Raw genomic sequence first — 13727 nt, forward strand, 5'->3', positions numbered from 1 at the left:
TAACCGAACCAAAAACATACTGAACTGGATTTAGACAATAAGAAAGATAACACTCAAAATATTCAAACTTAACCAAAGAAAAAACATGAATTGTTCGCTTCATGCATGGCCAATGTTCAAAAAATCGCTAGGCGGTAGCTAGACGCTACATAGGGCCTAGCGCCTAAGCGGATTAGTCGGGGACTAGGCGGGGACTAGGCGTTGATAAATTATTTATATATTTTAGCATTTTTAAAATATATAATTATGTGACATACTCAAAAATCTTGTTTTGATGGTGAAATGCCTTCTCCCCAACTCTCGTAGGTTTATTTATAAATAATTTTGAAGGTAGAAAAAAATGAAAGAAACCTAAAAACATCTTATTCTAAATCTGGAAAAAATGAAAGAAGTTGAAACTTGATTAAATATATAAGTATAGTCATAATTGATTAAAACATAAATTAAGAACAAAGGTCGGGAAGGATCATAACTGTGAGAGATAAGGGGAGTTGACTATGTCTTAGTATTAGGTATTAGTGTCGCCGCCGTTTAGAAGAAACATAGAGAAGCAAGAGTGCAAGACCAAACATAATTGTGTGATTCGTGAAAATATTTTCTTTTGTGTTATAGCTTTTTTATTTAAACTTAAACGTGGTCGTATTCATATATTTACCAGGGAAATAATTAAAATAAACCAAGTGTTAAACCAGAAATTAGGGCGCCTAGACCGATTTTGACCGAAATAGACCGCCTGTACCAGATGTCCGATTTGTTTTTGCCGATTATGAGAAAATCGTTTCGGCTGGGTTAATATGAGCGCCTAGTCCTCCGCCTAGGCGGCGCCTAGAGCGATTTTTTGAACACTGTGCATGGCTAATAAGTACAAAGAAAACCATAAATCCAGAAGAAATCCTTATAAAGACACTAATGAAAACAAAAGGGCTAGAGCAGTGAGCTATCATACAGGTCAACGATGTAGTTGGAAAATTGGTACAGCAACAGAAACATATATATTGTTTTGTAACAAAGGCATATCCCAACTCAACAGTCAACACCGAAGTGTTGCCATTCACAAAATCATCTTCTTGGGATTTGCTCAAAACCTTCCCATATTTGATATCGTATTTGCTTGGCCATCTTCACACGACTTTATGATTCTTTTCGTTGCTGCCTTTTCCTTGTTGTAGAGGTTCTCAGCCTTTTCTTTTTGGGCCGGTTTCGCTTTTTGCTTTTTGGGCCGGTATCGCTTGCTGCTCTTTCTCTTCGGATATGTTGTTTGCTTTATTATGTGAAACAACAAAATTAACGTAAGGTTAGATATTCAAATGTGGAAATAGATTTATTACCAACAATACAATACCGTTTCTTGTTTTGATGCTTCTGCGAGCTTTCTTCTCAAGCTCTTTTTTCCAACTTCTGCTCATTTTCTTCTTTTTATTCTTGCAATAACTTTATTTGTTCTTAATATACTCAAAATCCTCCATTGAGACATTCTATTCTATGCTCTTGTCCTTTGAGAGTTTAATTTTTCCTTTGAAACGTTAGGGTTGTAATAGAGTAACCCAACTTGGGATCGAATGGCTTCCGCATGCATATTTTGTCCTTTGGACTATCTTCATTGGTCATTTTCTTAAGGGGTCTTTAGAATATTGTAATTAAAAAATAAAATAAAAAGAGAGAAAATGACGAAGGTGTCTTTAAGCTAACACTTGAAAATACAAATAAAGCAAAATGCCTAAAAATTTTTTAATTTGATTAGTTTTAGTCAATTAATTTAATTAAATAATAACATAATAATAAAAATAAGATATATAATTTTGAAAAAAAAAATTGAGACACCACCACCGATGTGGATGCTCTTATCATTTTTCTCTTTAAACTGCTAATCATTGTTCTTGTATATACTCATCGCCGCCTCCTATGTGTAAACTATAAAAAAACACTTCTAATCATTTTTTTTTTCTTAAATCTTAATCTATCTTAATGAACCGAAGAGTATAGCCTAAATATGTCTTTCGTGGAAGTACGGTTACTGAGATAGGTTCTAGCATTCTATTGCTACAAGTGCCCAAACCCAATCCTTTACAATATCTCTTATTTTCCTCCCACTTTCCAATCATGACTTTACCAATTGAACCAGATTTGAACATACATATAAGATTTGATATCTAGTTTACCATATTAATTTGTATTAATTTTTTATTATTATATGGATGATAGGATGATTAATTTGTTTCAAACAAATCTAAATTATATAAAGATGAGATGTGAATTATAATGATTGTATAAAAATTTAATATGATAACTTATATATCAAACTTATATGGTTATTTTGATTGGTTGTTCTTTATTTTTAAATCAAAAGGTATTTTCGTTTTTTATAATTTAATTAAATTTTATAAATTAGTTTTTTGACATTTTTATTCATAGTGACTATTATAAATTTGTTCTTTAAAACATATATTTGTACTGGTATTATAATGTAATTTAATACCCTTTATATGGTTTATTACAAAATGTATATTTCTTTTAATAAAGATTGGACTTTTAATAAAACTTAATATTTTCATATAAAATCTTATTTATATAATTATTTTGTTGTCTATTTTATTTTTAACTAGTAACATTTTAGGCGATTGAGTCCTTAATATGTGCCTCCATTATTTCAGCTAGATGTGTATTGATTTGATATGATCCATGATTTGATAGCAACGTTTTTGCTTCAGAACTGTTTAAATTTTGATTTATTAATTGAGATTAGTATAGTATTTGATTATTCGAAAAGAAATAGGTAAATCAGTCATGTAGAATTTGTGATTACCATATGTCTAATGTTGTTGTAGATGTTAATATATATATATATTAGTTATGTGGGTTTGTTGTGCAGGTGTTGAGGCGGTGGTGGAAAAAAATAATCTAATATGCTATGTATGGTTTCAATGTTAACTGACTGTTTAGATTCACATTTATGGAGAATGTGTTTCTCATACTCCCAAATCTTCTAAGAGATGTTGTTGTCAACCATAATTGAATCGTACAAACGTGATATAATTATACGAAGCGCAATTGGAATAATAAAATTAAAATAATTAATAGCAACAATTAGTTTTCAAGAAAATAATACAACCTCGTATCAAAATACTATGGGATCCGACATGACCCTTTTGAGTACTTGACCAAAACACACACCTACCTATGCTTCTGATGTCGTTTTGTTGACTTTGGTTTGGGAGTTTCCGGTTCTTGAATTGTGCCTAAAAGCTTGTCTTCCTTTCTTGGGTGCTTCTGACTCAACCAACTCCTTGAGCTTCTCTAGTGCTGAAATGAGAAATTTACTTCATCATTGCCAAATATACAATTTACAGATCCAATGGTCTCAAAATGTTTCCTATGCACTCACAGAGTTCCATAAATATCTAAATCTACATCAATAATGTTGGAAAAGTAATGCTTTATATCTAAATTTACGGTCATTAGGGCATCTTTATGGGCATATCCTCAAGGGTCTTATGTGAATAAACAAAGCCCAAAATATTAAAGTAGTGAAATGTTAAGAAACATTCGGTTTTATCTCAAGATGTTTTCGAAGGAGTTTAATAACCGGTTCATAAGCATACGTGGCAAAGAGTTATTGGTTGGTAATTGTTGAGTAAAAAAAATATTATTTGTCTTATTCTCTTTCAATAGTTTCTCCTCTTCCCCTAGACTCGCGACAGAGAACGACGAACCAATATCTCTTCATCAACATCTATGCAGATCTTCTTCAAGCTACAAAATCACAATTCCAATTTCAATAATCGAGAATCCAAAATCAAAAGGAAAAGATTTGATAAAAAAACAAAATGCCTTCTTGACGAGTTTAGGATCGAGATTTTTGTCGACGACGAGAGTAGAGTGGAGACGGCGGATTGATGAATCAACGGCTGAGGCGTTTTGACGGAGAGATAGCTCTTGTTGATTGATTTTGTGATGAAGAGATCGGATTTGGATTTGTGGAGATGAAATTTGTTTGTTATAGAAGAAGAAGAAATGGTTTGAATCTGTTTTTTTTTTTTTTAACAATTTAAGAACCTTGAAGTTCAACCAATAATAACCTATATATTTGAACATCTTAATTTACTTTTTTACAATATTAATACACTATAAAATCTCTAAGATACATCTATACCTTTAATGATGCTCTTAAGGAGATATAACATCGAAGCCGCCGTGCAGATTCTCAATTACAAATAAGTCCCCTGTTTTTTTTTTTTTTGTCTATGCGTAGAGTGTTTCTTCGAAAAACGCCTTACCTGACATTTTTAAATATCGATATTAACAAATGAAGCTAAAGTCAAAAGCTCGAGCATGTTTAGGAATGATTAATTATTGCTCGAATAACATTATTTCATTACTAGCACACTTAAGAGAGTAAAAATCTAAATGAATATATATATATATAGTTTATGAACACTTATTAAAAGGATGAGAGAATTTCAGGTATAGACATAATTTGCATATAAGACATCAAAGCTATATGATGAGTCTGTGACAGGTTCGTGTTTGAAAACAGCACCAGACCACTCAATCTTCCCCCAAATCTCTTGTCTATTTCTTTTTCGTTTCACACAGGAAACAGAGATCTCGGTAGAGTGAAGCTCCATGCTCGGGGGATGCGGTTTCCAGAAGATAACAAGCTTCCCAGCAGGGCTGATGCAGAGTTTGGTGATATCAGATCCCCACTTTTTCAGATCTTTCAAACCCTTCACTTCCTTCCAACGCAAGTCATAGGGCAAACACCAAAGTATTCTCCCGCGGGTGCCACGGCAGAATAAGAATGTCCCAATGACACACCAATCGTTTCTGTAAATGAAACCTGGCATGGAATCTATTTTGCCCCTTGCCACAAACATACATTTACTTGGTGAGAAGGAGAAGTTATAACCATACTCATCCACTACATAAACCTCCTCCTCTTCTACCATCACCACACTATGTCGGATACTAAGGGGCATCTGGGGCGTAGCGACAGGCAAGAAATCCCATGTTTGGGTGGAGACATCAAACACCTCTGCCCAGGTTGAGGAATCAGCGAAATCAACCCCGCACCCTCCAAACACATATATCTTGCAGCCTGAGTCTGTCATCATCATGCTTACAGATGGGCAAGCACGAGCCATCTTCATTGGCGGCGCAAGGTACCATTTGTGCTGGAAACAATTGAAAAACGAGACTTCCGAAGTGGGGTTGCCGTCTACGAGTCCACCAATAACATAAATCGAATGACACACCCGCACGAAAGAGGAGGCTGGTTTCGGACCATGATGATCCAAGTCCATAGGGAGTGGTTTCAGCGTACGTTGCATGGGTTGGAAGATGAACCAGCGTGCGCTTGGTTCTGGAAAGATGCGCAAGCATACGTAGAGATATTGCTCCGCGCAACTCATCTGCCATCTCAAGTCCTGGAGCTCAGAGGAAACCACCAGAGACCTGTGACTCTTGGAGGCGATAGCCAAAGCCGCGAGGTCCAATCTCGACACCTGAGCCAGGAAGCTCACAACCACGGCATCTGGCAACCACTCTAACCCACAAACGTCCTTCTTCTTCTTCTTCTTCTTCGTCCTTTTATTGTGCCATGGTTTCAATCCCTGAATCGCACTTCTTCCTTTCATTGGTTGTTCAACAACTGAATTGATTTCCATTCTCCTGACAGGAATTTTCTGAAGAACAGATGAAGTAGACGGAGAGTATTAATAGTTTACAGAATATTAGCTTCTTTTTTTTAAGGTCAACTGTTACATTAGCTACAGTATTTACTTATTATATATCCCGTTTATATCCAATTCCTCAAATAAAAAGGAAATAATCGTATATCAAGAGGAAGATATACTTAAAAAGAAAATATACTTAGATAGTCGTATGGAAGATATACTTAAAAAGTATACTTAAAAAGAGGAATATATTATACTTAAAAGGAAGATAAACTCAAATATTACATGTCTTATGCTTTACCAGTGATCAAAATTCTGTTTAATTGATTTAACAATCATCTGCGATATTAATTATACGAAGCGCAATTTGAATTATAAAATTAAAATAATTAATAGAAAAAATCAGTTTTCAAGAATTAATACAACCTCGTATCCAAATACTACGGGAACCCACACGACCCGTTCGAGTACTTGACCAAAACACACACGTCACACCTATGTTTCCGTTGTCGTTTTGTTGACTTTGGTTTGGGAGTTCCCGGTTCTTGAATTGTGCCTGAAAGCTTGTCTTCCTTTCTTAGGTGCTTCTGACTCAACCAACTCCTTGAGCTTCTCTAGTGCTGAAATGAGAAATTTACTTCATCATTGCCAAATATACAATTTACAGATACAATGGCCTCATAATGTTTCCTATGCACCATAAATATCTAAATCTACATCAATAATGTTGGAAAAGTAATGCTCTCTATCTAAATTTACGGTCATTAAGGAGATTTAACATCTAAGCCGCCGTGCAGATTCTCAATTACAAATAAGTCCCCTATTTTTTTTTGTCTTTCCGTAGAGTGTTTCCAAGAGCTATATGCACAAGGCTAGGAAGTTACCGGGTGTGTAAGTCGCACGAATGGAACCTAATGAAGTGGGCGGGATTGGGTAGATAGGACATGAATCACTCCCAACTTTCTTCAGGAGCTTCGAAAAACGCCTTACCTGACATTTTTAAATATCCACATTAACAAATGGAGCTAAAGTCAAAAGCTCAAGCATGGCCAAAGTAACAGAAAATTAGAATTAGATAAGAGAGTTCCAACTAATTGTCCTATACAACTATTTTAAGCGATAAATGATTCAGTGAGATGAGCACAAGATGATTATGTTGTATTTTCTTCCCCTGTTTGAGAGACACCTCGTCATCTAGTATCTATTATCTGACGCACCTCTAGCTTGTGTTGCACATAAGTGATAGAGAAATAATGTAGGTGCGTTTGTGCAGAATATAGTTTCAGTTTACCTCATGATTACTCAGCAATGTGAAGCACCGGCCAGCCTGACCTGCTCTAGCTGTCCGTCCAGCACGATGTATGAAAGTCTTTGCAAATGGAGGCATATCATAATTTATGACATTTGTTACCCCTTTAACATCCATTCCACGTGTTAACGCATCAGATGCAACAAGAACTTGGATATCACCTTTTCTAAAGGCCTTTAATTCTTTGCTGCAGGCAAAATTTGTTCAATAAATGAGCAGATTTCTTTATTTATGAGTGCTACAGATAGTATACGGTGCTACTAAGTAATGCAATATTCAAATCTGACCTTCGGACTGATTGGTTAAGACCACCGGAATACTCTTTTGCTTTTATTTTTGCATCACCGAAAAAGTTGAGTAACTTGCATAGACGACGAGTTGTCTCTACGGAGGATGTGAAAATGATACACTTTTCACCTTCCCATGATTTTAGGAGAGCAACTAAATATACAGGCTTCATCCCGGCCTCGCAAATCTGTCAATGACATGTGATGTAAATTCAGGAGATAAGATATTTTGCAGATAAATGTTGTGTCCAAGCACAAGTTTGAAGAAAAACAACACATTAATAGATAAACATACCAGTCTAAGGCATTCCAACTTCTCGGGTAGTCTGTATCGGCTTCCTCCAGTTGTCATGAATAATGGGTGATGCAGGTCAAGCTGAATTAGCTTGCTTGGATCCTGCGTCAATGTAGCTGATAATACCATCTTCACCAGCCTTGGGTATGGTTTACCCTTGAAACCCCTCTCTACACTTCTGTGGATTTGAAGTAACGAACACATTAGTTACTTTTCATCAGTTTTGACTGCAGTCTTTAACCTGCTGACGTTATTATGTGACACTAATATAGTATAAGAAAGGAAATATGCTCGAGAGATGGAACTCACTGTCTACGAACAGTCCGCAGAGCACCAAAAGCGGAAGGAATAAACGCTGTAGGAAATATGCCATCATCAGAGGACTGAGTCAGTTGCAGAACAGTCGGTAGCCAGGATTGATAAGCCTCCCTTAGTAATCTGTCGGTTTCATCAACAACCTGAAACAATTTGCTTCATCAAAAAATTTGGAAACTAAGACCGAGTTGAACTAAGAAGTGAAATCTGGAATTTCTTCATACAAGGTAACGCAAATGCTCAAGCGTAAATCCCTTGGTGTTGTTGATATGATCCATCAGTCTTCCTGGTGTTGCTACTAATATGTCGACAGCACTCTCGAGGTTTTGGGAAAGATCGTCAGGATCATAGCAAATCCCCGCATCAAGTTCAGGTGTCTTGATGAGCTGTGAGATTTCACCAGCTATAGAAGATTGACCCACAGCTGAACCAACAGATAATCCCACAGCTGGAGCTATAGCATCAAACACATCCTTAACCTAAACTTACAAAATAACAAAAACGGAAGACTTCAGTAAAACCATTGAGTTGTTGCATAAGTAGGGGGGACTTTAAGCGGGGAACCTACCTGCAAGGCTAAATCACGAGTGGGCAATACGACTAAAGCACGGAGGCATCTGACAGGACGAGAAGCAAGGATCTGCACAATTGGTAAAGCATAAGAGAGAGTCTTTCCACTTCCTGTTGGAGAGTTAACACAGATGTCTCTTTCGAAACCACCTGGCCCTATTGTCTCATGCCAAACTGAAACTTGCACTGGAAATAGTGAAGAGATACCCATTTCCTCCAATGCCTTCTTCAACCTTATCGCAAATAAAAAGATTCAAGATCATAAGAGAATTCAGAACATACATATTCTAGCTTAAAAAGCATAGAAACTAAGAAATTTTCAAAAAGCTGTAACAGAGATACTTCAATCTAAACGGAAAAAAAAAAAAAAAAGCTTACACATGTCGAAGCTGTTACCTGGGATTAAGACAAGGGAGGCTTTCGAGAGCACAGGTTTCGACATTGCTGACGTCAATCGGAGCTCTCATCCATGGAACAACAGAATCAATCTCTCTCTCCGCCGCATCCTCTTTATCTCTTCCCATACTCAGCTTAAACGTTTCTGTGACGATTCTTTCCGACGGCGACGAAGACGAGAGGGAAGAAACCGTGACTGTGAATGCGAGGCAGCACCTTCTCTCCGGCAAACCAAAAACCCTCTTTCGATTTCGATAATTAATAAGGTTCTTTCACATTTTACCTGTTAAACCATGAACCGATCGGTTAAACCGGCAGTTCCGGTTCATGATGTAAAGCGTGAAGCAAAGCAACAAGAGTCTCTCTTAGACAAGCTTTTTAAGTTCATCACGACAGACCCAATCTTAGACAAGCTTAAGAATCATTTTACAGTATCCTTTAACTAAGTGCTAAAGAACAAATTGATATTACGGAAACTTGATATTTCCCTTATATAATTTCTGACTCATTTATACAAGCATACCCACTATCCAAGGGAGTAGATTATAAGTTATTAAGAGGGTTAACTACCAAAATGCGGACTTAGTAGTCGAGTTTTTACATACAATTGTCGAGTTTAACTGTTTAAGAGACTTCTAAACGAGCTGAACCACGGCACCGACTCTCAGAGCACCGTTCTGGAGAAGTTCAGAGAGCTCATCGAAGAGCAATGCGGTACGCCAACCCCACCCTTTAGGAGCTTTAGGCAGAAGAGTTCCTCTTTGTTTAAAGCTCCCAAACAACATCACTTCTCTTTTTGACGGACAGATAAGCTACAAGAACAATGAAAATAGTATAGCTTATGAGGAAACTAAGACTAGATGAATCAACAACAAGACCCTTAGATTTTTTCTTTCCGCTTAGAAATGGAATCATTCATGAATATCTACATACCTGGTAACGTGCAGTCACTTTGTCACGAGGATCGATGTAAACATGGACCTGAAATGAGGCAGGAGAGATTGTTAATCACAAGAACTGACTACTGAAGTAGTTCTTATAGCTCTATTATAACAATATACCATAGAATACTAACCTTCCTTGCTGAATCCTGTATCTCTGCTTTGCGACGGTGAAGAAACAATCCTGTAGAAATTGATTATCAAGTTATGTATTATGACACACAAAACTAGCTAATATGAGAAAAACATGTGATCTTGTCATTGTGTTGACTCGGGTTACCAATAGTTCGACGTCCTTGAGGGTCTTCATCATTGAACGCCTGAATGCTAATCTGGATATGGTATTAAAATATCTCATCATAACCCAAATTTCATAGTTAGAAAGCCAAAACAGCTCCAAGAGAAAGCTTGACAACCAAGTTGTGAGTCTGTAATACCTTCCACAGAGAACCAGCATAAAAGAATTCAGGAGAATGCTCTACATGACCATTAGCGAGTCTATGCACATCCTCAAATTCAACTCTGCAGACATTGAAATAGATACATCCGAGAGGAACCATTTACCAAACAGGATAAATTAAGGAGTCACAGCAAATTTGAATAAACCAAGCGAGTTAGTTACAAGTAAACAAAACTGGAAACCTTACCCAAAACGAAAGGGAGGAAAGTGACACAAAGGTGTCCTTGTATCAAGTGATATGGTACAACTTGCGTTCTCCCACTCAGTCCCTACTGAAGGTTCCTTTGGTTCTGACATTCCAACAGTACTTCCACTGCCACTCCCTCCCTCGGGTTGATCACCACGGGGATTATTACCAACACGGCTTGTCCCTTGGCTCAGCCCAACAAGCGCCGTCAAGCCGTCTTTTGAGATTTCCCCACTCTGATCAATTCTACCTTCAGAACCATCACTAGCAATAGGTTGTTGACCGTTTCTGTTAATGGGGACACGAGAGTACACGAAAGGTGTAGGAGGCCAAGCAGGTGGTGGCACAAATGTAGCTTCGCATCCAATGCCTGCAAGTCCATCGATGTGTTGTCCTCTGACACTGATCCTGACAGGCTTAAAGATTCCTATTCCTTCGCCTTGAGAAGATTCCGTCACATACACATTTTCCATGTCTCCCATCATATTGTTCTGCACATTGTCTTGGCAATAATAATTGTTAAAGGCTGCACCATGTGAAACCCCAAATCCCTGTTTACACGCGCATGCAACACTGATAAGGCAGCACCTTTTGCATGTGTTGGCAGCAACTTCTTGCACCCTTTGACTGAGAAGCATCTAAATAGTAGTCAAACATAAAAACATTAATGTAATTATGTAAGCAAACATGTAACAATAGAGTAGAATTGCTCATGATAAATGCCTCCATTTTGATATAAAATCACTACACCACATTAAAACAAATGTACAAAGCTAAGCGGATCAACTGCCCCTACATTTCGAAGACCGGCTGAGTGAGAATGCAAGCAATGTTAAGGAAAACGAACCTGCAACCAGAGGCCATCATTCACGGCTTTACAAGGGAACCCCAGCTCTTCAAGTTCTTTTCTTGCGTTCAATAGTATTTCAAATGACATATTGCAATACAGAAGTGAACCACCTTCAAAAGTGTTAACAAATGCACTATATTCTTCCTCAGTAAATCCATATTTTCCTTTAACAGAGCCGGTACCCTGCCTTGTCCCCACAACCCGTCCACCCCAGGTTAGAGCAGAAACACCACAGTTACCCCAGTCATTGACCAAAAACCCATCAGAAGAAGAACCTAAAGTAGGAGAATTTCTAGAGTCTGCTCCTGATAGCCAACTATCATTACCCAAATGGTATGCGTCTTCAGAAGGTCCTTCAATTGCCACCCCACTGCTTTCTGTCTTATCAACAACACTGGTGCAAGTACGACCAAAACTTGTTTGTGAGCTAGCAGATTGCTGAAATACGAGGTTTGAACCAGAAACACCTCTTTGGAAATCAATAACACCTTCTGTGAGTGGAACAATCACGTCATCACTAGAATCTCTTAGGTCGCCTTCTATATCTAAATGACCTATCTTACTGTCCAAACTCCTGAAAGAGAAATCATCCATCATATTTTTTCCCTTCGACATAGCAGAATCAAGAGGAAAGTTTGTCTCTCTCTCAAATCTGGAATCTTGATTGGAATGTTCTGAGTTGGAAAGAGCACCATTTGTAATGAAGGCGTACAGTGCAAGTTCAAACCTTTTGGACATGTTAAGAAAAACGGTTTGAGGAACTCAATAAACGGAAATACAGTATGGAACTATAATTCAACTAGTTTATGCAATTCTCCATACCGTTTTTCTTCACTAGGGACCCATAATTCATCAGATGTCAACAATGCACATAGAGTCTGCGCAGAGAGTTTTGGCAGCATCTGACAATAAAATGTGATTAAATAAATAGCAAGTCAGAAAAACAAGGTTGACTACTGTGCAAATTCCCTATGAGATGCTTTCTAGATAGAATGGCATCTAGGATGGAAGTATGGAAGAAGGTGAATCTTTCTAGATACATCAAAAAGATTTAGCAACGAGATGGCTGGAACAAGATATTGCTAGAATGGGGATATTTTTGCTTCTGACAGATTCCCAAAAAGAAACGAGACAATCACTAACAACATAAAAATCATTATGTAAGTCTAAAGCATAGACATTATATTACCTCTCTCAGTTCCACAGCACCACTTTGACAGAGATAACCCCAGCAAGCATTCCTTACACGTTCTCCATGTATGCCATAGTCTTGGCTCTCAGCAAACACCTGAGTCACAAGTGAAAGAAGCTCTGTGTACTCAAGATTCACGGAGACCAAGGAGGCTGAAAAATACACATGACTGAGATTTCTCAAACCTGATATGCCAGGAAGTTTGAAGTCCTCAGCTCAGTAATAATAAAATCAGTGCATATTGCACACAAATCCTGTAGGACAAAAACCTCTAGTTTTTAGATAAACTGATCCAAAAGAACCTAGTCATATTGATGTAAGTCAAAAGTATTCAAGAATACCTGGAGATCAAGAAAAGAAGCTGCAGCTAAAACACGAAAGGCATTATCATCATCAAGCTTCGGATGATACCCATAGAGATAAGCCAAAGCAACGGAAATTGCATCTCCATTAACATTTTTATCATCCACAAGTAGGTTTACAACCGGCGAGCTTGCTTCTTTCCATGGACCTTGGAGCATAGTCCTATATCAAACATTGCATACACTATAATCAAAACCTGAATATCAAAATCAAACCTATGCCCACTTCTACTCCTCATAACACCACTGAACCATTTTGTCGATTGTCCATTTGTAGATCGGAAATTATGAAGTAACCATTTTAATCACATACCTGAAGTAAGAGCTGCGAGATAGAATCAGCCGATGGAGATGGTAGCTGGATCCCATAGCCTTAACAACAACATCGGAAAACGCACCAGAGCCGAAACCTTCGGATTGAATATGATCGCACAAAGAAGTAAGATTACAATCGAGAGAACGAAGCTCCGATGTACTCTGATCACTTTCACCATGAGGAAGAACCGGAGGCGAAGGTTGAGGAGACGGTGGTGGTGGAACCGTCATCCTCATTTGATGATGATGCGACACTGACGTTCTAGAGTTGCGATAGTCTTGGTCCATGAAAAAACGACTCGAATTCTCAAATCAATTGGTCTAGGGATTCAATTTCAATTGAGGAAGAGAAGCCATTGAAGACGGAGAAATTAGCTCTCTCTCTCTCTTTCTAACTTGAACAGTCACACATACCAAACTGGCGTGTGAAGAGATAATCTAAACGCCGTCGTTTTCAGAAATTACTAAATTGGAAAATACCAATTTCGAGAACCGAATCTAATTCCACTAAACCGAACCGATGCTTATGACCGTTGGAGCCAAAAACCTTCCCAACGGCTAACTTTATCTTCAGCT

At 37.7% G+C, this 13727-nt stretch overlaps 3 protein-coding genes across 3 annotated transcripts; all 3 read right to left on the reverse strand.

Annotated features, from left to right (window-relative positions):
* Positions 1-4457: 4457 nt before the first annotated feature.
* On the reverse strand, positions 4458-5663 carry LOC17880963 (F-box/kelch-repeat protein At5g49000). Its single transcript, XM_006286154.2, has one exon. It carries the CDS (start codon positions 5661-5663, stop codon positions 4458-4460), a length of 1206 nt encoding a protein of 401 aa, XP_006286216.2.
* Positions 5664-6023: 360 nt separating this feature from the next.
* LOC17880541 (DEAD-box ATP-dependent RNA helicase 1) lies at positions 6024-9100 on the reverse strand. Its single transcript, XM_023778249.1, has 9 exons — positions 8845-9100; positions 8447-8681; positions 8103-8357; positions 7873-8021; positions 7564-7741; positions 7269-7456; positions 6964-7168; positions 6557-6662; positions 6024-6292 (listed from the first exon to the last, which is right to left on the reverse strand). Exons 1-9 carry the CDS (start codon positions 8970-8972, stop codon positions 6168-6170), a joined length of 1569 nt encoding a protein of 522 aa, XP_023634017.1. The 5' UTR covers positions 8973-9100; the 3' UTR covers positions 6024-6167.
* A 189-nt stretch (positions 9101-9289) lies between these two features.
* LOC17881030 lies at positions 9290-13537 on the reverse strand. The gene is made up of 12 exons (XM_006283048.2): positions 13150-13537; positions 12816-12999; positions 12660-12728; positions 12472-12570; positions 12105-12184; positions 11280-12009; positions 10433-11070; positions 10223-10307; positions 10066-10117; positions 9920-9969; positions 9778-9825; positions 9290-9656 (listed from the first exon to the last, which is right to left on the reverse strand). The coding sequence occupies exons 1-12, from the start codon at positions 13437-13439 to the stop codon at positions 9480-9482; spliced, it is 2502 nt and encodes an 833-aa protein (XP_006283110.1). The 5' UTR covers positions 13440-13537; the 3' UTR covers positions 9290-9479.
* Positions 13538-13727: the final 190 nt, after the last annotated feature.

This window comes from Capsella rubella, unplaced genomic scaffold, assembly GCF_000375325.1.
Source record: "Capsella rubella cultivar Monte Gargano unplaced genomic scaffold, Caprub1_0 scaffold_7, whole genome shotgun sequence".
NCBI classification, from domain to species: domain Eukaryota; kingdom Viridiplantae; phylum Streptophyta; class Magnoliopsida; order Brassicales; family Brassicaceae; genus Capsella; species Capsella rubella.